The following is a 24,153-nucleotide window of genomic DNA, read 5'->3' on the forward strand; positions in this document are numbered from 1 at the left end:
TACTTCCGGTTACGGGGCTGCCAAAGAGTATCAGTTACCCACAGAATACGTTGAGCAAAGTTTGAGTTACCAGTTATCATCACTGTTGCGGTTGGCAATATTGACGACGATTGTAATCGTTCGTTCACTTACTATCGTTTTAATGATTTTCTTGTAATTGTATGTAATTGTTGTAACGCCTTTATTTTACAATTGTGAACATAACTAAAGAAGATATTAGTGAAAATGGATAAAAGAAAACTCTCTACCGCAGGCGACAGTCTTTACCAAATACTGCAACTTCCCAAAACTGCAACGGCCGACGATGTCAAGAAAAGTTATCGCAAATTAGCGTTAAAATACCATCCAGACAAAAATCCAAACAACCCGGAAGCGTCAGATAAGTTTAAGGAAGTAAATCGCGCTCATACAATTTTAAGTGACGCTACGAAACGAAATATATATGATAACTATGGCTCTCTCGGGTTGTACATAGCTGAACAATTTGGAGAAGAAAATGTCAACGCCTATTTCGTCGTTACAAGTACTTGGTGCAAAGTACTATTTACTGTATGCGGTATTTTGACTGGATGCTACTTCTGCTGCTGTCTATGCTGCTGCTGTAATTGTTGCTGCGGCAAATGCAAGCCCCGTCCGCCGGAAGAGTCCGGGGACTATCACACGCTGGAACGTGACGATTCTGACGGCGTCCAGCCCGTGACGGCGCAGCCGGGCGGGGAAGCGCGTCCGGCCGGCAGCCAGCAGCAGCCGCCCATCGCCATGCCCGCGCCGCAGCCTGCTGGCGCCTCGGAAAACACGGGCCTCAACACAGGTGGGGTCAATTACGGAATTTCACAATAACTTTTCTCATAGCTATGAACAATTTGCTTTGCCTCATAAATATCCAATATGTAATGTGTTTTCCTTTTTAATAATTGAAAGTGTCTAATTTAGCCACATATTATTTGTTCCAATTTACTCATATATTGGTCAAAGTATGTACATACTTGTTGTCAGTTCTTTTGCATTTTTAAGGGAATAGTTAAAATATCAACATTACTAATTAAACGCATTAATGAATCACAATTTTGAGCTAAAATCTAAGGTGTTATCTAATCTGTAGATTAAGAAATTGTATACTCAAGTTATGTGTACAGAAATGTATATTAGGTTTTCATTGCTTTTAAAGAAAGTAACAAGTTAGTTTTTGGAAGAAAGATATTTTGAATAAATAATTTAATTGTCACCTCTTCAATTAATTATATTCCTGTTAAACTCAATAGTTAAAGCTCAAATTGTAAATAAATTGACATTGTAGAAATTAATTACAATGGCCTCCTAAATTAATTGTCTGGTCCATTAATATATTTAAAGTATTTGAGCTATTGAGTGATATTGGTATAATATAATATGTATTGTAGTTTTTTATTTATTTTTATATTTAAAATCCTGCTTTACTTGTGAGAGACTAAAATAGATATTAAACATAAGAATTTTATTGATTATAGCACTTTTAAATGGCTCTCAAGTTGGTACATATTGCAGATAAACAATATACTACATTCTACATCTTTCACTAAAGATAATTGATATATAAGTTTTTCCAGTTTACTAAAGTCCAAAAAGACTTAAAATTAAATATTTAATGCAGAATTTCAAGATTTTGTCAATTTTTGGTTTTTGTTGAGCTCAATATTTATTTTTATTAAACAAGTAACTATTTGGGTACCTATGTAATAAATTCAAAATTTGAATACACAGCTAACTAAGTAAATACCATAATAAACAAAACAATTCACAATACTATGTAAATCTAGAAAGCCTACTAATTTCTTATAAGTTATATTATGTAAATTAGGAATTATGTAGATACTAGCTGATGCCTGCGACTTTGGCTAGTTTAGGTTTTCAAAATCCCATGGGAATCTTTGATTTTACAGCGTGAAAAGTAGCCTATATCACTCTTCAGACTTATATCTTAGACTGCATCTAAGATATTAGCGGAATAACTTAAAGAGTAGAGTTTTTTATAAAACCTTACCCCTTATCGGTATCTACGCGGCATCGTACCGAAACGCTATCGCTTGGCGGTACGGCTTAGCCGGTGGCTGAATGCCATCTCGACCCGTCGCGGACTATATACGCGTTGCCTGCTCGCATATTGTTGCCCACACAGTTCAATGCTTTACACGCTATGCAATGTTGGCAACGAAAACATGAATAATGTTTTGACAATATTTTCCTCCCCAAATATTACTATTGTTACTAATGAAATGAACCTTAAAATTTGTACCTTTTGGCAAAGCGAACACTTACAAAAACAAAACTTAAAAACTTACTAGTGAATTAATTTTATTTCTATTGATAATTGACTGATATTTAGTTGTTTAACTACCTACAAGATGTGACAAAAAAATTATACATAAGTTTTTAATTATCAAACTAATCGGAATCAGATATTTTTTTATATAATGTATGCAAACTAAAATATAAACACTTATATACTCCGTAAAAAACGGCACTTATAGTCCGTAAAAAATGACTCCTCACGCGCTATTTTAACTCTATGGGTCAACTGTCATGTCAAAAGTACGGTCCCCTACGGTCCCCCTTTAAAATAAGGACTAAAATCGTACTTTTGAAATGAACTTTGACACAAAGAGTTAAAATGGCGCGCGAGGAGTTAAATTTTATGCGTTATAATGTTCTATAATTTGCAACATTATAATGAGCAACACATGTGAAATACCTCAGATAGGAGTGTAGAACAAACTTAATAATTTATTAAGCTATGTGAATAGGTTTAGTCAAAGCTCCCTGTTTACAAACACGTAAACTTATTATACTTAGGTATTCTAAATAGGTTTGCCACTTTTCTAAGTTTTGCCAGAGGTTTGAAAAAACTTTTCAATTTATCTTTACAGAACTATTAAATATCTTATAAAATAATTATTATTAACCTACTTTGAAAAATATGGGGTTCTAATTGATGCTTTATTTTTCACTTTACAACTTATCACATTTAAAATCAGATTAAAGGACCTAAATCACAATTCATCATAATGAAGATAAGTTCAGTTGATCCAGCATGCCTTACTATGTGCCTTACAAATGCATTATTGTATGGTCATAATTAGGTCTGCTTACAATTAAATTCTCTGTGAGTCTATTATTATCACAAACTATGGAAACTGGGAGTTTTGACTGCAGTTATAATAATATGAGTAGTATATTGATCTAATAACATGGGTATCACTTGCAGTAGCACAGTGTAGTAGCTTAAGGTCTTATGTTAACGATTATTTATTGTTAATTCAAATGTAAATAATAATTTAATATTTGCCTTATTTGTCAATGCGTGGTTCGATTATGTCGATGAATTTAGAACGAAACCAGAGTGAAATATTGTTTTATGTAGGTATTATAATTATTTATAATGCATCTAAACGAAACTAAGCTATATTTTGTTTCTTGGTCCACCATTCTTTATTAAGTTTAAAAAAATATCGAACTAAGTTCGCAAAAATAGTCACCAGATAAATAGGTATAGTACCTACGTGCAAAATATGTAGTCCAATCTAAACATGAGGCATATGACTGCATATAGTACAAAAACAGATTTCGGCTGGGCTTCTGTATTAATCCTTAGTCTATGACCTGCGCAAATTGCCATGTTGCAACTTCAGATTAGACTACTTGCAATGCAATCACTGTAGCATCTATCAAAGTGTTCATGAGTATGACTTTTGTCTATGTACAGGAACTGGATATTTATGTAACAAAACACACTTTCATACTTACATACATTATGCAGTAATTATTAATATTGCATTGATTTGTTTATGATTGATACCTAATTCCTAGGTTTTTAGTTTCTATTTGAAAAGTTAAAACACTAAGTATATTTTCAAACAATTTTTATTTATTTAAAGACTTGCGCTTGGCTACAATCAGACCTGGTGGCAAGTGATGATGCAGCCTAAGATGGAGCACGCTTGCCTAGAATGGCCTTATGGAATATTATGGCCTTTCAAATAAAGCTAACTAAGAGCAAGATTGTATTCTTACATAATAAAAGTATTTTTCGTCTTGAAAGAACAAGGTTTTGATCTAAAGAACAGCAAGTGTTTTTAATGAGGCCATACAATAGTTTAAGATTTGTTGTGAATCTTGCAAACACTAGAATGCTAGCTATAAAAAGTGTCCAATAACTAACAATGTGGTTAAAAATATCTCTCTCTTTAATATAATTAAATTTAGGTTTATTTATAAGTAGCAGTAAATTAGTGGATAATATGTTATAGTGTCAGATCAATTGTAATAATACGTATAGCTTTGTTTACTGTATTAAGTAACAATTCTGTTGTACACAAAACTTGAACTAAACAAAAAGAATAGCTAAAAATAAAGCTATTCTTTTCTATAGACAAGACTAAAAAGGATCGTGCTAGTTTAGTCCTGCAAATTGAGTTTAGCTACAGTTTTGTGTAGAACATTAATTGAGGCCATTGTTGACCATTAAAATATTACTATTTTATCAATAGTAATGGGGTATTTGACAGTTCCTAAAATAATTGTGAATGTATTTACAGAAATATAATGATGACAGACCTAAAAAAGGTGACAAACAACAAGTTACTTCCATCAAAGGACTCTTTTGAATTGTATTTATCTTTATCTACTTATCTATTACACATCAATTAGTGAGGGCCATAATAATTAATGGCACAAAGTGAACATTGTGGGAGGCAAATGAAAAAAGTCAAAAATTCTGTGGCCGGTTCCGTAACAAATAAAATAAACAAAGTAGATATTTATACTGATTTTAAAATAATAGCAGAGATGAATTATGTATTATACTATATATAAAATACACTTTCTATTTAATTTGAGGAAACAATAGTCAAATACCCTATTGTATGTTATAACTACTTACCATAGTAATTTTTAATTTAGAAAGTAAGTTTAATTATTTTTATTTTAAGATCACAGATTCTTTGGTTTTTAGATTAACATAACCCATAAATTCAAACACACCTACTTAATATAATTTGGAATAATAGCCCTATTGTCACAATTAATTGCAGTTCGTTTTATAATAGTAATTTGTGTTACAAGGGGCCAAAATGATATTTTGTTCCACAAAGGCGTTATTTTGAATTTAGAGCGAAGCGAAGGATTGTACATAGTAAAATCCCGAGCGCAGATGGATCAATATAACTACTAATAGTTGGCGAGAGCACTAACCCACATGTAAAGAAGGCATTATACACTAACAAGTATGTCGTAGACGGTATTACTTTTATATATATCAGTTGTTTAAAATAATGTTACCTGTCCAGTGTCCTTGTCATTGAAATTTCTTAGTTTTCAAATGAAATACGTTAGTCAACTAGGTACCATCTAAAGTGTGTAATGATTTATTTTTGACTAAAAGTCGACGCGTGGATCTATATAAATTCAGCACGAAGTAATGTACCTATTAAAATCATAATTTATAACTTAGGTACCTAGGTACATATAAATGAAAAAACTAGGCCACGTTTCTTTAGAAAATTATTCTCCGTTTGTTGTATTTTTCATACATATATTTATATAATAGGTATTATATGTTATACAATATTTTATTAATTGACAGGAGTCTAGTTTACCATTTTTAACCGACTTCCAAAAAGGAGGTGGTTCTCAATTCGGCATGGTTTTTATTCGACTTTTTTTTAATGTACCTATCTATGTACTTCGATTTTTTCCAGGCTTCTGGACCGATTAGCAATTTTTTTTTAATTAACAGGATGTTTCGGTGGTGGTCTCTGTAAATTAATTTTATCAATATCCAACGAAATACTTGCTTAGAAAAAAGATATCATCTAACTAAGTATTATTATAATATTATTTACTATATTGTATCCAATGAACAATCGTTGTCACCAATATTTTAATGTTATGAATTATGATACTAGTCAACGAGTATTTCTTAGTCCGTACAAAATGATTCCTCACGCGCCATTTTAACTCTATGGGTCACCTACCATGTCAAAAGTACAGTTCATCTTTAAAGTAAGGACTTTTGACATGAAATTTGATACAAAAAGGTAAAATTGCGCGTGAGGAGTTAAATTTTACGCGTTATATGTCAAGCTATTAAGATGTTAAATTGTAATTACACGAAATACTTTCAATTAAATAAATTTCTGCATAACTAAACCAACATCTATTATTATATTACCGACGCCTCTTTATTCAGATCTTCATTCTATATTGTTTTATAGGTAGGTAGGTACTTACCTAAATTGTAAGCATATTATAAAACACAATTTACTTCTTATTTCCAGGGAGCAGTATTCCAAAATACACATGAAGTATTAACAGCTAATCTAACGTTATTTGTAAGAGAAATGAGGAACTGACCACTTAGAACCACCTTCAGGCAGCTTCTTACAGATGTAAGCCGTAGTTATTTTTTACTTTTGTTACCTATTTATTTTCTAAAAGTTGTATTATTGTCATTATTTAAGTAAGTACATAATAATAATTTCCTGCTTAATGCTATTTTTCATAATTTTAAGGGTTCCGTAACTCAAAATGAAAAAAAGAACCCTTATAGGATCACTTTGTTGTCTGTCTGTCTGTCTGTCCGTCCGTCTATCCGTCTGTGTGCCGTGCCTGTCTAGAAAACCTGTAGGGTACTTCCTGTTGACCTAGAATCATGAAATTTGGCAGATAGGTAGATCTTATAGCTGACATTTGGGGAAAAATCTGAAAAGGTGGTAGGTGTAGGTCTTATAGCACAAGTAAAGGAAAAAATTCGAAAATCGTGAATTTGTGGTTACATCACAAAAAAAATTAAACGTAAATAATTAATATGTATTTCCAATTTTCAAAGTAAGATAGCTATATCAAGTGGGGTATCATAATGAAAGAAAGGGCCTGTTACCTGTACTGTACTAGGTAGGTATATTCTAAAAAAAAAAATTATTTTTATGGATAGTAGTTTTTGATTTATCAAGCAAAATGTCGAAAAAATACGACTAGTACGGAACCCTCGGTGCCTGACTCGCACTTGGCCGTTTTTTTTTCTTTTTTTAAACAAAGTAAATATTCTTTCTTTTCTTCTAAATAATATCTGTCCCGGCTGTACTCACGTGTTTAGCCGACGATAGCCCGACTAGTTTCGAACCCATCCGGGGCCCTTTTTTTTGACCCCGGATGGTAAGGACTTTCTTTTCTTATTGCCAGATCTAGGTCAAAATAGATTCAGGTACAATAATGTGATTCTGCTATTCAGGATAATGGTTTTCGGAGGAGCTACCCATGCACCCATTACGTTAGGGTAGGAATAAAATGTAATGAAGTCGGTTAAAAATATGTCGATACATGGTATCGATAACTAAATACGAAAGAGTTATATTTACATAACACTTTATTAAAAAACAATGATTATAAAATAGAGAATGTCATTATATCCTTCTTTGCTTGCTGCATTTTAATACAATGGACAAAATTCATAGATATAAATTGAAAAATGATATTTACTTGGATTTTGGAAGTTACATAAATCCAGTAACATATAACCTGTAGGTATCAATCAAAATAACAAATAAATAATATTAATTTGACCTTGAATGAGCGAAAAATAATTCTTTACTATTTCCTTTAATTACAACTCTTAAAAAAAGCTACCTATATAAATTTAACTATTTCGTATTTATTTATCGATACGATATATCGACATATTTTACATTTAATTCCTACTCTATACTTAACTAACCTAGTGGGTGTATGGGGAAATACGAATTCCCCTTCCACCCACTGGTGGGAGACTGGGAGAAGCCGGTGGGTGCACGGGTAGCTCCTCGGTTTTCGGCGCATTCGTAAGGCCCATACCCACCCAGGGTGTAGTGATTTGTTGATGATGATGATGAATGATGCTATTCTACGATTCAGTTATGTAAACGAATCATTATTTGTGTTCCCCTCCTCGGTCCAATCTATATTATAAAGATCGTATTAGAACAAAAAGTTACAATCGGCATAATTGCGTTACGATAATTCTGATTACTATAGCATGTTAGGGGCTTAAAATAACGATCAATAACGGATATCAGTCAGACGGATTTTGCTTCCAAATCTTGTGTCTAGATTGCAGCAATTAGGTACTGAGGTACTTAATAAGTTTAAATAAATAATAGCGCTCCAACGTAGGGTAACTTAACTAATTGGTGGAATTATTACGTATAGTACCTACGTTACAGGTTGAAATAGCAATCGGGGAGGGAACGCCCCGCACACCTGCACAACCCCCGTGCTAACTCGGTGCGGGCTAGCACGGGTGACGTGCGGGAGTGCGGAGCTGCCTCATACCCCGATTGACATCTCTACCTGTCGCGGACTATTCATAGGTACTTAGTATTTATGAGATCCCTTAATTTAACTATGCGCTTTAACTTTGTATGACATATTTTTTATGTAAACACACAAAACAGTTAAAACATTTCATTGTAATCTTTAGAAAATCATCGAAGGGTACCTATGGGTATATTAAAAATACTTACTATTAGATACCTACGAACATGTTAAGTAGGTACATTTTTGTTTAAGTAATTTTTACCAAGGGTGCAAAGCATATTGGCATAGAAGCAAAACGACGCGTCTTTTTTAAAGTGATGAGAATACGTGTATATTTAATTTTATCTCCATTATAAGTATCTAAAACGTATGAATGTGTGAAGTAAAAAAAATTAATTTTAAATATAAAAGAAACCTATCAAACAATATTTTGATACATACATACATACTTACACCCGAAAACAACTACCTTTCTTCGTGCAGTCGGGTAAAAAGACAAAAATTTGCTTGCTCAAATACGTACGTATTTTACTCAGCGGAGTTGAAAATGAAAATAAGAAAAATAAAGTTTAACTACTTATAGTCCGTGACAGGTCGAACCGAAATGGCAATCGGGGCATGAGGCGTGGGACGCCCCGCACACCCGCGCTCGCCCGAATCGGGTTAGCGAGGGGGTTGTGCGGGGCGTTCCCTTCCCGATTGCAAACTCAACCTGTCGCGTACTATACTTATATTTTGCAACATTTAGAAAAGACGCGTCGCTTCGATTCTGCACAGATTTACCTTGATCCAGAACACATCACATAGAAATACATAATTTAAACTGTACTACTACTACTACTATTAAAATTGTGTTTGTAAAAAATAAAAAATTACTTGCCGTTTAAATTTTATTTTAAGTTGACCATTATAACACGGCGCGGCGGTAGAAGTTACGAGTCCGAGCGTAGCGAGCTAATATTATTTTATAGCTCGTCTGATCTAAACCCGCGTGGCACTTATCTGTGCCTTACATTATTGCACGGTGTAAAAAAGGACTACATTTATGTAAGTCACGGATAAGCTGGTTTAGGTCGCGCAGTGCTAAAAGGTCTTTGCTGCGTTATCTAGGTACTATACATATAGGTAACCTATTTAAAGCAATGTGTCTCGTGATTTAAGACAATGTATCTTTAGTCCGCGACAGGTGGAGATGACAATCGGGGTATGAGGCGGGTGGACGCTCCGCACAGCCGCTCGTCACCCGCGCTCGCCCGCACCGGGTTAGCACACTGGGCTGTGCGGGTGTGCGGGGCGTTCCCCTTCCCGATTGCCATCTCGCCCTGTCGCGTACTTTAGCAAGTTTTCTACTCCATCGATTAATTATTATTCATCTATACTAATATCATAAAAAGGTAAACTTTTTAAGTTTGTTTGTAGGAAGTAATCTCTGGAACTACTGAACCGATTTTAAAAATTCTTTCACCAGTAGAAAGCTACATTATTCCTGAGTGACATAGGCTATTATTTTATTTTCAAGCGAAGCTGGGGCGGGTCGCTAGTCACTATTAATTATTAAGAAAACTGACTGATTACGCATTGTACTTATTTAGCGGCCCTTCTCCTCTGTTATCTACAATTTAGTGAATTTTTTTATGTAACAAGTAAGTAGGTACTTACTTGGTAACCGACCGAACCTTCAGGTTTGGCCACCTTCGGCTGAAAAAACCACCCTCGTCGTCGGCCAGAATGGGCTGAAATCGACCTTCGGTCGGACACTAGTTGACAAGTACAGTACGCGGCAGAAAATATTGTACATCGAAAGAGATAGCCGTTTTGAAGAGCACTGTCTCTGTCGTTGAGACTGACAAAACGTCACATAGGTATGAGTAACAGAGACAACGCTCTACAAAGCCGAAATATCATTCTAAAGGTCGATGTTTATTTTCTGCTGCGTACTGTACTTTCTTAGTGTACTATTAGCCAATACCGACTTTGTAAACTCCAAGGCCCTTATTTTTATTAAATGCCTTAAAATATCAAATACTAGATGATGCCCGCGACGTCGTCCGCGTGGATTTAGGTTTTTAAAAACCCCGTGGGAACTCTTTTCTGGGATAAAAAGTAGCCTATGTCCTTCCCCGGCATGCAAGCTATCTCTGTACCAAATTTCGTCAAAATCAGTTGAACGGATAGGCTGTGAAAGGCTAGCAGACAGACGGCCAGACAGACAGACACACTTTCGCATTTATAATATTTGTATGGATAAGAATTAGATGTACCTAATGAACGATTTGTTGATACGTAGGTATATGACGCGACAGGTCGAGATGGTAATCGGGGTATAAGGCGGGGGACGCCCCGCACACCCGCGCTATTCCGCACTGGGTTAGTGCGGGGGCTGTGCAGATGTGCGGAACGTCTCGCGATTGCCATCTCGACGTGTCGCGTATTATGGTATGGTTTAATATTGTTAAATATTATGAGCCCTGATACCGGTTTCAAGAGGCCGGAATTTTTGGTGTTTACTGTTTAGTACTTAGCTAGTAAGGTCCTAATAAGAATAATAGTAAATGAACTAATAAAATTTTCAATTTGTTTTTGAGCTTAAGAGGGGTTTATTTGCAATGGGTACGCACCAAACAAATGTAGTTTGGCTCTACAAGAAAAAACACTTAAATTTTTATTAAATTTAATGGTGGCATTTTGATTTTTTTATTATTTGTTGTAGCGGCAATAGAAATACACATTCTGTGAAAATTTGTTTTTCAGTTCATGAGATGTAGGTACAGCTTTCGTATTACAGTTCATGAGATACAGCCCACTGATAGACTGACGGACGGAGAGCGTAAACTTAGTAATAGAGTCCCGTTGGTACCCGTGGGGTGCGGAACCCTAAAAAGTATTTACCTACCGCCCGCTTTTAATGAGATGAAGACAGGGTCACCAGCATTATTACACTATGCTATGGCCTCTGATGTAATCTATCAACGAAAACCCGTTTTTAATTGGGTCTATCGTTTCAATTATAAATTGCTCAATTGGTGGTTTATTAAGCTGCTTCAACACATGAGCTCTAAAATTTTACTTATCTTTATAAAATACCATAACAAAGCATTTTTTTTGTTAGACGTTTATGTACGAGTAGGTAGTTGATAATTCTCGCTGTAAACCTGTATTTGTTGTTATTGCGTTATATTTACAAATTAGGTAATTTTGTTATATATCCATACTAATATTATACATGCGAAAGTGTGTCTGTCTGTCTGCTAGCATTTCACGGCCCATGCGTTTTACCAATTTTGACGAAAGGTACAGAGATAACATGCATCCCGGGGATAAGGACACAGGCTACTGTTTATGCCGGAAAATTAAAGAGTTCCCACGGGATTTTTAGAAAATTTATTAACACAAAATAAATATCAGTGTATAATAATTTATTAACAATTAGTGTTATATAAACTTATAACATTTTATGACCTAGGTACTTGTTATCATATGGGTGCATATTGTATTAAAAATGAATACCAAATGGGCTCAGTGGCTATCATTCAGTGTTAGTCAGTAGACACTGAGTTAGCGAATCAGTAGGCTGGAAAGAGATCAATATTTTCTGAAAATGAAACGAAAACCTGGATTGGAGTTCCGCGGACGCCTGGACGGCATGCCTGTTTGAAGTCTTCTTTAGGCAAACTCTATCTTCAGGGACCTGACAATCGGAGCGGCTTACCTACTGGAAAATAATATTAAGTACTTAAGTATAATCACAAACTATTTTATTTATGCTCTACAGTTGAGGGGCAAGTGGTAGTAGCTACGACCACTACAGCTACCTATTCTAATTAATATCTGTCCCGGCTGTACTCACGCCTACCTACTTAAAAATATCATATCTATTGGAAAGTGCAGAACCCATGCGGAGATTTACGATTGAAAGTTCATGTATAGTCCATGACAGGTTGAGATGGCAATCGGAGTATGAGGCTGGGGACGCCCCGCACGCCCGCACCGGTTTAGCCCGGGGGTTGTTTGGGTGTGCGGGGCGTTCCCTCCCCGATTGCCACTGCCTACTATTTTAATAGTTGGAAGAAGAGAAGTAGTGGGATGTCTTTACTTAGCCTCAATAGCTCAGCTATGAAAAGAGCAGACTGCAATCCGAAAGGTCGCCGGTTCACACCCCACCTGTTGCTCTATTGTCGTTCGTACCTACTCCTAGCACTTAGTTGGAAAGGGGAATATTATAATCATCATGCTTTGATAATATCCTTTAAAAAAATGAAAAATGTCACTATTCTCTTGTTTCTTCAATTCATTTAAATTTACCCACTCAGCGCACTTAAAATATAAGTAACTACGGTTTCCATTGTGCCACCATGAAAAATATAAGAAATGGACAGCTCTCTAACTTTAGGCACTTTCAGATTCTCAACAGTGCCGAAAATTAAATAACTAAGTGAGAACCTTTCCTTTCATCTCCTGACTCCTGCCTAATAATTAATTATTTTCGTAAAGTTTAGGCAGGCATGTTTGCCATTTAATTTTCTCAGGCGCTCTTTTAAAACTGTTTAGAATCTGAAAGTAGGTACCTTATTAGCGGCTAGTTTCCCTTCTCGACGATCGAGGTTTTAAGTAACTAATTATTATTATAGACCTTCAATCTAAAGTTTCAATATATATTCAGCGGCAGTCTTAAGTAGGTACCTAATTAGGTAGGGAGGTCGAGGTAGGTAATTTGTTAAGTATCAACAAAACGACGCGCGCAAAGCGAAATCTTTTAATTCTTGTAAAAACGATTATTGCTAAAAGTCTAGAACCTTGGCAAAAGAACAAAATAATGACCCGATTTTATTTTTCGAGTTGGCATTACATACCTAGTTACCTACTTAATTTTCTTGACCTATGGAAAATGGCTCGCCCGTCGAGTAACCCAAATTGTATTGAAAAATAATAGTAATAATACTTGCTCGTAGATTTGGATAATACCTAGGATACTTATTAGGATGATCTAAGAGTACTTTTAAACGTTTCCGTCTGTTGTGCTTCGACGTCTGATCTACGAGTACTTAACCAATACTTATTTACCTACTGGCCTATCGAACAAATCTGAGTTCCTACTACATCTGATACTGTATACCTACTAGCAGTCTCATCCTACTGCAGCTTATACATAGGGCGAAGGCGGAGACGTGCCCCCCCCCCCCCCCTCATACACCGATTACCATCTCGACCTGTCGCGTACTATAGGTCTACTTATTTGTTAAAACGGTTTTTGAAAATTTTAAAACACTTATTTTAGACAACGCCATCCCTAGGTTCCAGGCCTTGAAATATACGAGGTTAATACTATAAAGCTATTCAAACAAAAATTAATATACTGAACTACACAATAATATACAAAGATACAAGAACGTATCTAATTCTATAATACAAAGTTTCCATTCATCAGCGTGACATTTTTCCATCGCACGTAGAAAAGATATGGACGATCCACGATTATTTCTTTCTCCGGAGCTTCGTCCCATTCAATACCTAAAATTATAATACATAGGTACATATATTATCGTAAGTACTACGAACAAAAAATCAAATACAAAGAGTTTTACTCGTTTTGTGCTACCGTAGTGTCGGTCTCATGGCCACGTGTCAATACAATCGATACTTGGACAGCGGGGTGACGGTGATCAACACTGAATGATAGCCACCGAGGTCACTTGTCATTTTATTAAAATCCAGTGATGGTTTTCTACGAAAAGTTATTTTAATATCACTCGGCGAAGCAGCAATGTACAAACAACCAATGTCAAAATGAGCTCGGTGGCTATCATTCTACAAAATCGTTCCGATTAGTGGTCGAATGTACTATAATGAAACATGCAATACCTGCATCGAGCATCCGAAAGCAGTGATAAAAAGTTCAATCGCAGCTTTTAGCTTCCAAAAACCAGTCAAGTGCGAGTCGGACTCGCACACGAAGGGTTCCGTACCATCGTACAAGATATACCTAACACATTTATGTAGAACACTGCACGTTAATGACTGATTGATGTAACCATAAATTCAGTTTTCGGATTTTTTCCATTACTCGTGCTATAAGACCTGCCTGCCAAACATGATTCTAGGTCAACGGGAAGTACCCTATAGGTTTTCTTGATAGACACGACAGACGGACAGACAGCAAAGTGATTCTATAACGGTTCCTTTTGATGTACGGAACTCTAAAAAGCGAGCGCAGATTGCAAAGCATCCAATTTATGCTAGCTATCATACAATTCGGTACCTACCGTCATCTTTATAAGCATTTCGGCCAGCCTCCGCCCAAAACATGATTCGCTGCACTGCGTGAGATAGTCTAAGTTGTCCGCATCCACTGCTCTTGCTATTATTTGTCTCTACCAAGCGAGATATACCCATCTGTGAAAATAGGCATAATAAATGTTGGGTCGTAAACATTATTGTACTTACACCTATCTTATTTCCAGCAGCATTATTAGTAAGACGTAAGATTTTTTTACACCTGTTATCTCCCAAAGCAACCATGATCCAAACAAACATCCAAATAAACGTTCCTCCCAGTATTGGGGACAATACGCAGATAAACTTTCAGATTTTATAAAATAACGAAGGTCTGGCACGCGCTGGCTCTTAGTCCATATAATACATAACAGTAAATTGTAAGGGTTAGAGTTCGTCCGCACACCAGCCAGAGCCCCAACCGAAATCTTTATGAAATTAAAATCGGAAGTTCAATTATAAAGCAAGAGGATACTCAGTCCGATACTGCGCACACGCCCTCTGTACGTGACAACGCATTTACACACACTGTGCAGTGTTGTAGTACATACCTCTTGAAGTTTCCCAGGTAATAGTAATGTCATACGCAGTGTGTAAATAGGCAGTATGGCCGCTACCCGCATTGTACGCAATCTGTCATCAATGCCCCGCAAACTGGTTGTAGTCATAGTTGTTGCCAAGCTATTTAGTGAGTGCCCTTCAGGAACCAGTAACAGGAGGGTGAGGCCGGGTGTTGCATATCTGATCTCTATAGCCTGTAGAAAAAAAAACTCGTTTTATAAGGTCTCCCAAAAAAGGTTTATTGCCAAACTTTTAAAAATAGATGCACCAAAAATGGGAAATAAGAAAGTATGAAGAAAATAAACGGCATAATGAAATAATATTTATTTATTTATTATCCCATTCTTAAATTTCATTAGGACAGGGCGACGCAAATGAAATTCACTTTCAACGCCGACGCCGACGCCACGCGGCACGTAGCCTTAGCACATACACATTTCTATGGCGGAATGCACACGAAGCTATTTATCGAAATTGCATTTAAGACGCCGCTGACGGAACCAGTAAATGCTACCCGCGCGTTGCCAGCGCAACTTTTCCACGAGTTGAACCAGCAAACAATACTTAATTTGTTCAAGAGGTAGGAATAACGACTTTACGACTGTAGGCTTGTGGATTATGCACAAAATGATATTACGGAAAAGTCTTGGAATCAAGTGGGGAAACTGGGTAGGTATATTTAAAAGGTATAAAGATTATGCCTTCATCATCACTTTTACACATTTGAAATCTAAGCAGTCAAGAGATGAAGGTAGGTTCTTTGTAAGCCCGGTGAACGGTGGCGCAAATTATGACTGAAATCGTTATAACTTGGAGTCACGCCATGTGAGAAAATTAGTCGCAACGCAGTCGACAACGCCAGTTGCGACCTAATTAGTGTCGTCCATGGCCGCGATAGCCAGAACAGAAGGATGCAAAATATGTATTAATTTATTTCTAAATATTTTAGGTTGCGTTGCCCCGTGTGACAAGGGCCTTAAAATACAATGGTTAATCGCCAACGAACCAGCAATTATCAATTATGTACTCAAGGTATCAAATAACAGATCTGCTATGTCAATATGAACTAGAAAGATAAATATCAAATATCAAGTTATCACGATTGGGGGCGGTGTACTGGATCAAATTTTGTGTATCTGCATTTGGTTGTCAATGCAATCGTTGACGCCTCTTTCAGTGTCTCTCAACACATCGCAACGATGGCGCGTTACGGCGCTCTGCTCGCGTCACTGCTGTACCTCCGTATACTCTCCTGTGTTCGGGGCGACTGTCCACCTGACCGTGAGCAGCAAGAACACGACGAGTTAAAATTACACACCGATTTATTATGTGCATATAAAAGTGACATGCGACCTGTGAAAGACCACAAAACTGCCGTGGTCGTCAAAGTGCGATTGGCATTGAAATATTTAAGCTTTGATTCTCAAGAGGAAATGGTCACAGTTCACAGTTGGGTAGCGCTGAATTGGAACGACCCGTTTCTAACTTGGAACCCAAGTGAATATGGTGATATAAACGAAATCCAAATCGAGAGTCACGAAATATGGAGCCCAGGTTTGGCCCTGTTCAACGCAGACGCTTCGGGGTATCTTACTGACTCGATTTACACCACCTGCCTGGTCACTAACACGGGGAAGGTTACTTGCGTGCCGCACCTCGCTCATACTGGAATTTGTCGAACGTCACTAAGCAGATGGCCGTATGATGTGCAAAATTGTACCTTCTATTTCGGGTCGTGGATGCACACCGGAGAACAGATTAATTTTACGTTTTACAACGTAAGGCCGGTAGTGCTCGACGATTTTCAAAACGGTGCCGGTTGGAAACTTTTGAACGTAGCTAACGAGCGTTTACCGGGAAAGTACAACCTAAACAGCACGTATCCAATGCTTAAGTACACGTTCATGTTGCGTAGAGAAGCAGCTGGCATTGCAGCTATCGTTGTCGCGCCATCGATTGTTTTGGTACTGCTAACGCTGGCAGGTCTATTACTAGACGTCAAGGATAACACGAGATTAATACTCCTGTGTTTCAGTTTGTTCGGTCATTTTACGATGTTAAGTGAAATAGGTTACGTGGTACCAAAACTGAGTGCAAATACGCCAATTATCCTGCTGTTTGTAAGAGATTCCCTGCTAATCACCCTAACCGCTATATTAGTGACTATGGTGCTGATGTCTTTACGAAAGCAAGTGGTGCCGGCGCCGGCTTGGATTATGTCGCTTAATAGATTAGTTAGCCTCGGACCAGGAAAATATATTGTATTTACAGAGTTCGACCCGAGCGATACTGCAGAAAACAAGATAGTGTCCGAGGATTCGAGAACCGAGGAGAAAAATTTGCGAACAGCCTCCGACTGGATAAAATTCGCTACCGTTCTGAATAATCTAACGTTTGTCGTATCTCTTTTCGTTTACTTGATACTAATTTGCATTTACATCCCCAGCGACAAAAAGTAGAACCGGGTCGGGAAATTGGATGGAAACTGAGTCCAGACGTAATTGTTCAGTATTCATTCGGCCTGACGTAGCAAAATAACCAGCTCTATAAAAATTAAGACTCATTTCAATGTCACGTATTGTATGTATTGTTATGTAAGTTTAAAATAATGTGCGATAATTACTTAACAAAGTAGAGTCCCTAAGATAGGGTGTAAGAACTGTTGTTACAAGATGAAATAAAATTTTACCTCAGCATTCCATTCCTTGAGCGCCGCATATCGCATGACGTCGTTTATTCTGATCATTCTCACTGAGCGTTGAGGTTGAATGTGCTCAGAGTCTCGGAAAGGCCGTGAGCCGTTGAGCACGGTGGGCGGAGACCGCCAGCGCGCGCGGACGTACATCGTACTCAGCAGAATCGAACACGCACCCTCTGAGAAATCGTCTTCTTCGAAAGTATTGCGCATCGCACCGCCAGAATCTGTTTTCACCTATTTACGAAAATATTTAAAATAAACTTTTCTAATTGTCAATGAGAGAGAGAATGTTTTACCAAGCAGAGACAAAATACTATTTTTTAGGTACACTAGAGGATAAGTCCCATTTGTCGTCATCGAACAAAATTAGATAATTTTATCTGACGACGTCAAGTTCTATAGAATTAATGGGACTTGCCCACACTAGATAGAGACCTGTGACATGGATCATCCGCTCATGCTCAATAGTGCAGACTTTCTGTGATAAAAAGTAGCCTTTGCTGGTCTCCGGGAAGCAAGCTATCTCTCATGGTACCATAAAACACACTTTCGCATATCTACATAGTATAAAATAAAGTCGCTTCCCGCGTCTGTATGTATGTATGTATGTATGTATGTATGAACGCGTAGATCTTTTAAACTACGCAACGGATTTTAATGCGGTTTTCACCAATAGATAGAGTGCTTCAAGAGGAAGGTTTATAGCTATAGTTTAATTCTCAAAAAATTAGAGATCCCTAGAGAAATTGAAATAATGTGAATTACGTCGGGAAAAAATTCTTCCATTTGAGAGTTTCCGAGGCAATGACACCACATTAGTATCTACGTTGCACCCATGCGAAGCCGGGGCGGGTCGCTAGTTCATAATAAATCCATACTAATATTATAAATGCGAAAGTGTCTGTCTGTCTGTCTGCTAGCTTTTCACGGCTCAACCGTTCAACCGATTTTGACGAAATTTAGTACAGAGGTAGCTTGCAACCCGGGGAAGGACATAGGCTACTTTTTATCCCGGAAAATTTGAGTTCCCACAGGATTTTTAAAAACCTAAATCCACGCGTACGAAGTCGCGGGCATCAGCTAGTAAGAAAATAATATGGTCGCATTTGAGCAGTTTCTGATGAGTGGACTGTGGAATGTATTTGGTGGGCGAGGATAAGAGGATACGCAACAAGAAATGCCACCTACCCTGCTATTTAGTTTTTTAGTAAGATTCGCCATTGTTTCTGATCCATTTAACCATTCTACTTGTATTCTTAGAGCTGAAGCAGTTCCATTCAGAAATTTCTGACTAACTGGCAACCCTGGTTCTAGCACCAAGCGCGTTGCCCAGCGGAACTTTAGGTTAACATTTGACGGAGGGAGCCACGATGTAATCTGCCTCAGAAGTTCTATTTTGTCCTGTCACAACGAAAACTGTGAGATTTCAACCCTTTAGTAGGGTGTACCTATTTAAAATATTGCATTGTAATTGAGAGCGAATTTAGACATGGAAAAAAGTATGAACAATGTTTCAGACAGTTTCTAACTAATTTTTACTTCGCAAAAAAATAGACACAATTAAAATAACTATTGATCTCCAAAATAACTCGTTGAAGAAAGAAGCTCAAAGTTTACTTCTATGATTTCAATTTTGGTTTTAGAAATTTGTATCAATATGTACTTATGTATCTAAGGCGGGGATCTAATGGATGAGATCTATAGATCGCACTCTGACTTAGCTTAGACTTAAAACGAGACAGAGCTATATCTATAAGTCTGAGCAAAGTCAAAGTGCGCTCTATTGATCAAAGAGCAGTTTACTTTGCTCAGAGTTATTATCAGACTTAAGTTTCAGTTAAAATGAGACAGATTTATGTCAGCAACTAACGCTGTCTCGTTTTAACATTGTCTTAAGTCTGAGCAAAGTTTAAAATTTCTGCCAAGTACCTACCTATTAACAAAATGTTGACTTACCAGGTTAGATGTTGTGAGTTGTAAGCTCGAGTCAATTTCGGCAGAAGAAACCCAATCAACTTCCGTGGACAGCGCCATAAGCGCCAAATACAGAAATAGGCCGGATTGAGCGAAACTGATCCCATTTTGAAAGCGGCTGGGCGGACTTATAGATAAAAGTTTATTAAATGTAGTCTAAAACAAACACTAAATGTTGGACAGAAGCAGGCGTTACTATGCGGAAGTCACTAAAATCCGCTAAAACAGACAAATCTTGCAGGTAATTCCTTGTATAGTACGCGACAGGTCGAGATGTCAATCGGGGTGAGAGCTATGTGTGCGTGAGCTGCGCTATGAATGAGTGTACCTACATGCAGCGGGCCGCTTGTATGAAGCTTCCTCTCTGGTCTATATCTACTCGTGCGGTGAGAACGCCCCGCATACCTGCACATCCCCCGCGCTAACCCAGTGAGGGCAAGCGCGGGTGACTTGGCTTCTCCCTGCCCTACCCTGATTGCCATCTCAACCTGTCGCGGACTATAATTATACCTACAAGCATTTCTGTTATGGTGTCGATTAATAATAATAAATAAATAAATTGGTAGGGAAAAGCAGGTAGGATTCGTACAGAGGGAGCATTCGTACAACAGTCATATCTACACTATGCTACACGGTGACGCGTTTGTGTTTTTGTATATGAGGCCCGCTCATATTCATAGGCTCACAGCTAAGTGCAGTGGCTGTACAACAGTCAGTTTTTTTAGAATAAATCAAAACGTGTTTTCACACCTCGAAAATAATTTTTCGATTCATCTTTGACGACATTAATTCGTAATAAGCTTGGCTCAAATTGTTAAAGTAACATATAATAGTCTTTGGATAAGTGCCTTAGATTCATGTGTAAACATTAATTTTGGGATAACCTTCACCGTTATTTTTATTTTGAATTTATTGTTTGATTTTTTTGGTTGGGGTACCTTCGTGCAGTTAGGAGTGGGGTGGATTCGTACTTTACGAATGCACCCCGCGTGAGTTCAGATCGTTTTTGCACTAACTGGGTTATCGGATTCCAATTCTAAACCACTCCCAGATGATAGCATGCAACAAATAGTGGTGGTGCCTACACTAGCAGAGTAGAACTAAGAATGAAGAAACTCTCGGTTTGATCCTGAAATCGATATCTGCTAAATATTAGGCCAGGGGTGTCGTTAAATCAAAAATATTTAGTAGTTTCATAGCCTACCAAGCGTCAAATATAGGCGACATTTGACGCCTGCCAGTGTGGGTGAAACCTCGATGTTTTTTTACAAGTTTCATACCTGTCGTGAGCTGCGCTATAAGTCAAATTAGCAACTTCTTATCAAACGTCAAAACGCTGGCTTAGTATGGCAGCTTGTATTAACGATATACATAGATATGACGTCATAAACATTTGACGTACTCTTTATATTTAAATTGACAATTTAGAATCAGTTTAGAATGGTTAAAACTTACAATGGACGTGGATTTCACGAAATTTGGAAGACCCTCTGTTTAATAATAATTACTAAGAAATCGTTTATTTTTGACATAGGCGCTATCCCAATTCAACTCCCAAAGAAATAACTCTTACTCAACAAGATCTATCATCAAGATTGCCACCTCCATCACCATCTACATCAACTGTGGGATGATGACGCCAGAAATTATGGAACCTTAGCCTAAAGTGAATGAGAATGCACCTAAAAAGACACAAAGAAAGGAAAAGTATTAGAAAAATTAAGGATATAACATATAATCCCGAAAAAAATAGACTGATAGAAAAGGAAAGAGCAAAAAAGATGAAAAAAGAAGAACAAGAGAGAAAACAGAAGGCTAAAGAGATGAAATGCGAGTTACTATAACGGTAAATTTGAATGTTGATTAATGAATGACTTAAATTGTCACAAATTGTTTGTAAACACCATATTGTTTATTATTACTATGTGTAAGGTTGATTCTGTGTTAATTTTGATATCAATAAATGTTTAATTTCATATAAAATAGCCTTTTTAATTCCTGTGTACGAAGGCTCCCCACTATGTACGAATGTACCCTAGTCGATGTACGAAGCTACCTCGCGTGTGGGGTGCTTTCGTACGATTTCCATTTTTTGGGAAATTCATCATAACTTTGTCATCTTACTTTGCATCAACACTGAACTACACTATAATTAAAGCCAGATAACTAGGTAATCCAGCAGCGTAGAAATTATTTTGAAATATTTATTAGTTTTGTTTTTACATGACCTAGAGTAAAAAGTGTACAAATCCTACCTGCTTTCCCCTACGATATATGGATAAATCAATAGTTTTGTAACTAAAGTGGTACCTAGGTATAAAAAACGTATTTTTTTTTATTTTTAGCAATATTAAGAATTTATTAGCAGCAATAAAAAAAACAGTAATAACAAAAGATTTACCTAAGTATAATTTATCTTTAAAATACTCACCTTATAAAACTTACGTTCAAATCGATCTAGTGAATTTGTAAACTTATCAAAAAGAGACGCGTGCACTTTATTTCCTCGGTCTGGCTTCGACACACTTGCAAGTATATGTTCAGTCGTGGACTCACTTCCGCCTACCACATTACTGCGTGAAGGCAAAATTGAGTACTCCGACGAAGGTTTAATTATTGGATTCTTCACGGTTGTTACCTCATAGTTCAATTTCTTATGGTCCAATGGACGCGAATTATTTGAACTGCCATGATGTTCACCAGCGGGTTGATATCGGAATGAAGAAAGCAACTCTTTCTGAGGCTTACTATACAGTAGAGGCCGACGCAAGACACTTGGATCTACTGAGTCTGGACTAACTTGATCATGTCTATTTCTTTCTCTACCTGGATTAATGGCATAGGGTTTAATGTATGGAGTGCCAAGAGAGGTTTTTGGACAGAAGAACGGTTTATTATTATCAATAAAACATAAGATTTCAGAACCCCTCAGGTAATTTGGGATATCAGATAATATCGGTGGTTTAGTAACAGAAAAATCAAACGGTCTTACGAACACATGTAGCCTAAGTAATATCAGTATCGCAACACAGGCCGGAGTTCTCATTAGAGCGGTTTATTAAACGCAGCAATTCATCAGTCACGGCAATAAATCTCTTGAACACAGCAATTTCAAATCTATTTTTCAGCTTAAAACATTTTTTGTTTAAATAGGTAAATAAAATCACTCCAGTTGTGTTGGTAACGGTGTTCTTACTACTGCAAGCTGAATGTTCTTATCTCGCTGAAAAAACTTCAGTTTATTATCTGTAGAAAATGAGTTCTGTTCCGCATGCGACCAACGTCTGTTTAAATTGATAGATGGTTTTTGAATGCTGTTAATTATGCATTAATTGGCTGCATTAATTCACTTCATATCCACGAGAAGGTGCTTACCTACCTACCTATTGTTTTCTTAATAAGTAAATACCTAGGTACCTAATTACTTAAGCTTTTTTTTAAATTCCTTACATTACTCTAGTACGTTAAGACTGGTACTTAATTTCCAACTCGTAGTGGATTATAATATGCTATAATATTATACCTACCTACTAATATTATAAAGAGAAAAGATTTGTTATTGTTAATCGATAAACTTTGAATTTATAGGTCTATGCTACTGAATCGATTTTAATAATTCTTTCGCCATTAGAGAGCTATTTTATGCAGAAATAACATAGGCTATATACCTATTATGTAATATACGTAATATTTATGTAGGTATATAAATTCTTACCCGAGCGAAGGCGGGCAGGTCAGCTAGTATAAAATAAAAGTATTTTATACACTTATTGATATAAAAGATTATTAAAGCATTTCAAATTACCTACTTAGTTAAAATTCATACCTAATATTTGATGAAACCTAATCCATACTAATATTATAAATGCAAAAGTGTGTCTGTCTGAGAGGTAATGGGCTATGCGAGTTAAAAGACTTTTACCTCCCATCCGTTCAACAGATTTTGATGAAATTTGGTATAGAGATAGCTTGCATCCCCCAGGGAAGGACATATGCTATCCATATTTAATGTTATAAATGCGAAAGTGTATACTGCTAACCTTTCACGGCCCATCCGTTCAACCGATGTTGACGATATTTAGACGGTTAGTATTTACGTATCAAAATGTTTTTATAAATACCATTGGAACGTAAGTATAGCGACGCAAGTAATATTTCTTGACTAGCGCCGGGGAATTATATATTCGAACCAGAAAAAACTATATTTCTTCAACATTATAATGGATATAAACGGATGGCACGCTATGAACTGTTCCCACAGATTTTCAGTTAACTTTTCCAAATGATTGGCTGAAAAAAAATTGGGAATAAAATTAGAAAGGTAA

At 36.8% G+C, this 24,153-nt stretch overlaps 3 protein-coding genes across 4 annotated transcripts; 2 read left to right on the plus strand and 1 right to left on the minus strand.

Moving 5' to 3' along the window:
* Positions 1 to 82: 82 nt before the first annotated feature.
* Csp (Cysteine string protein) lies at positions 83 to 6,588 on the plus strand. The gene is made up of 2 exons (XM_034968184.2): positions 83 to 811; positions 6,312 to 6,588. Exons 1-2 carry the CDS (start codon positions 226 to 228, stop codon positions 6,335 to 6,337), a joined length of 612 nt encoding a protein of 203 aa, XP_034824075.1. The 5' UTR covers positions 83 to 225; the 3' UTR covers positions 6,338 to 6,588.
* A 5,134-nt stretch (positions 6,589 to 11,722) lies between these two features.
* On the minus strand, positions 11,723 to 23,435 carry LOC117981910 (serpin B10-like). 2 transcript variants are annotated; one of them, XM_069498386.1, is made up of 7 exons: positions 22,260 to 23,431; positions 19,811 to 19,984; positions 19,043 to 19,255; positions 17,846 to 18,088; positions 15,147 to 15,350; positions 14,586 to 14,715; positions 11,725 to 13,833 (listed from the first exon to the last, which is right to left on the minus strand). In XM_069498386.1, exons 1-7 carry the CDS (start codon positions 22,872 to 22,874, stop codon positions 13,724 to 13,726), a joined length of 1,689 nt encoding a protein of 562 aa, XP_069354487.1. In that variant the 5' UTR covers positions 22,875 to 23,431; the 3' UTR covers positions 11,725 to 13,723. The 2 variants fall into 2 exon arrangements, with proteins under 2 accessions (XP_069354488.1, XP_069354487.1); XM_069498387.1 differs by lacking the exon at positions 19,043 to 19,255 and having other exon boundaries at positions 11,723 to 13,833; positions 22,260 to 23,435.
* On the plus strand, positions 16,324 to 17,773 carry LOC117981913 (neuronal acetylcholine receptor subunit beta-3-like). The gene has a single exon (XM_034968176.2). It carries the CDS (start codon positions 16,356 to 16,358, stop codon positions 17,613 to 17,615), a length of 1,260 nt encoding a protein of 419 aa, XP_034824067.1. The 5' UTR covers positions 16,324 to 16,355; the 3' UTR covers positions 17,616 to 17,773.
* Positions 23,436 to 24,153: the final 718 nt, after the last annotated feature.

The sequence above is a fragment of the Maniola hyperantus genome, chromosome 4, assembly GCF_902806685.2.
Source record: "Maniola hyperantus chromosome 4, iAphHyp1.2, whole genome shotgun sequence".
Classification (NCBI taxonomy): domain Eukaryota; kingdom Metazoa; phylum Arthropoda; class Insecta; order Lepidoptera; family Nymphalidae; genus Maniola; species Maniola hyperantus.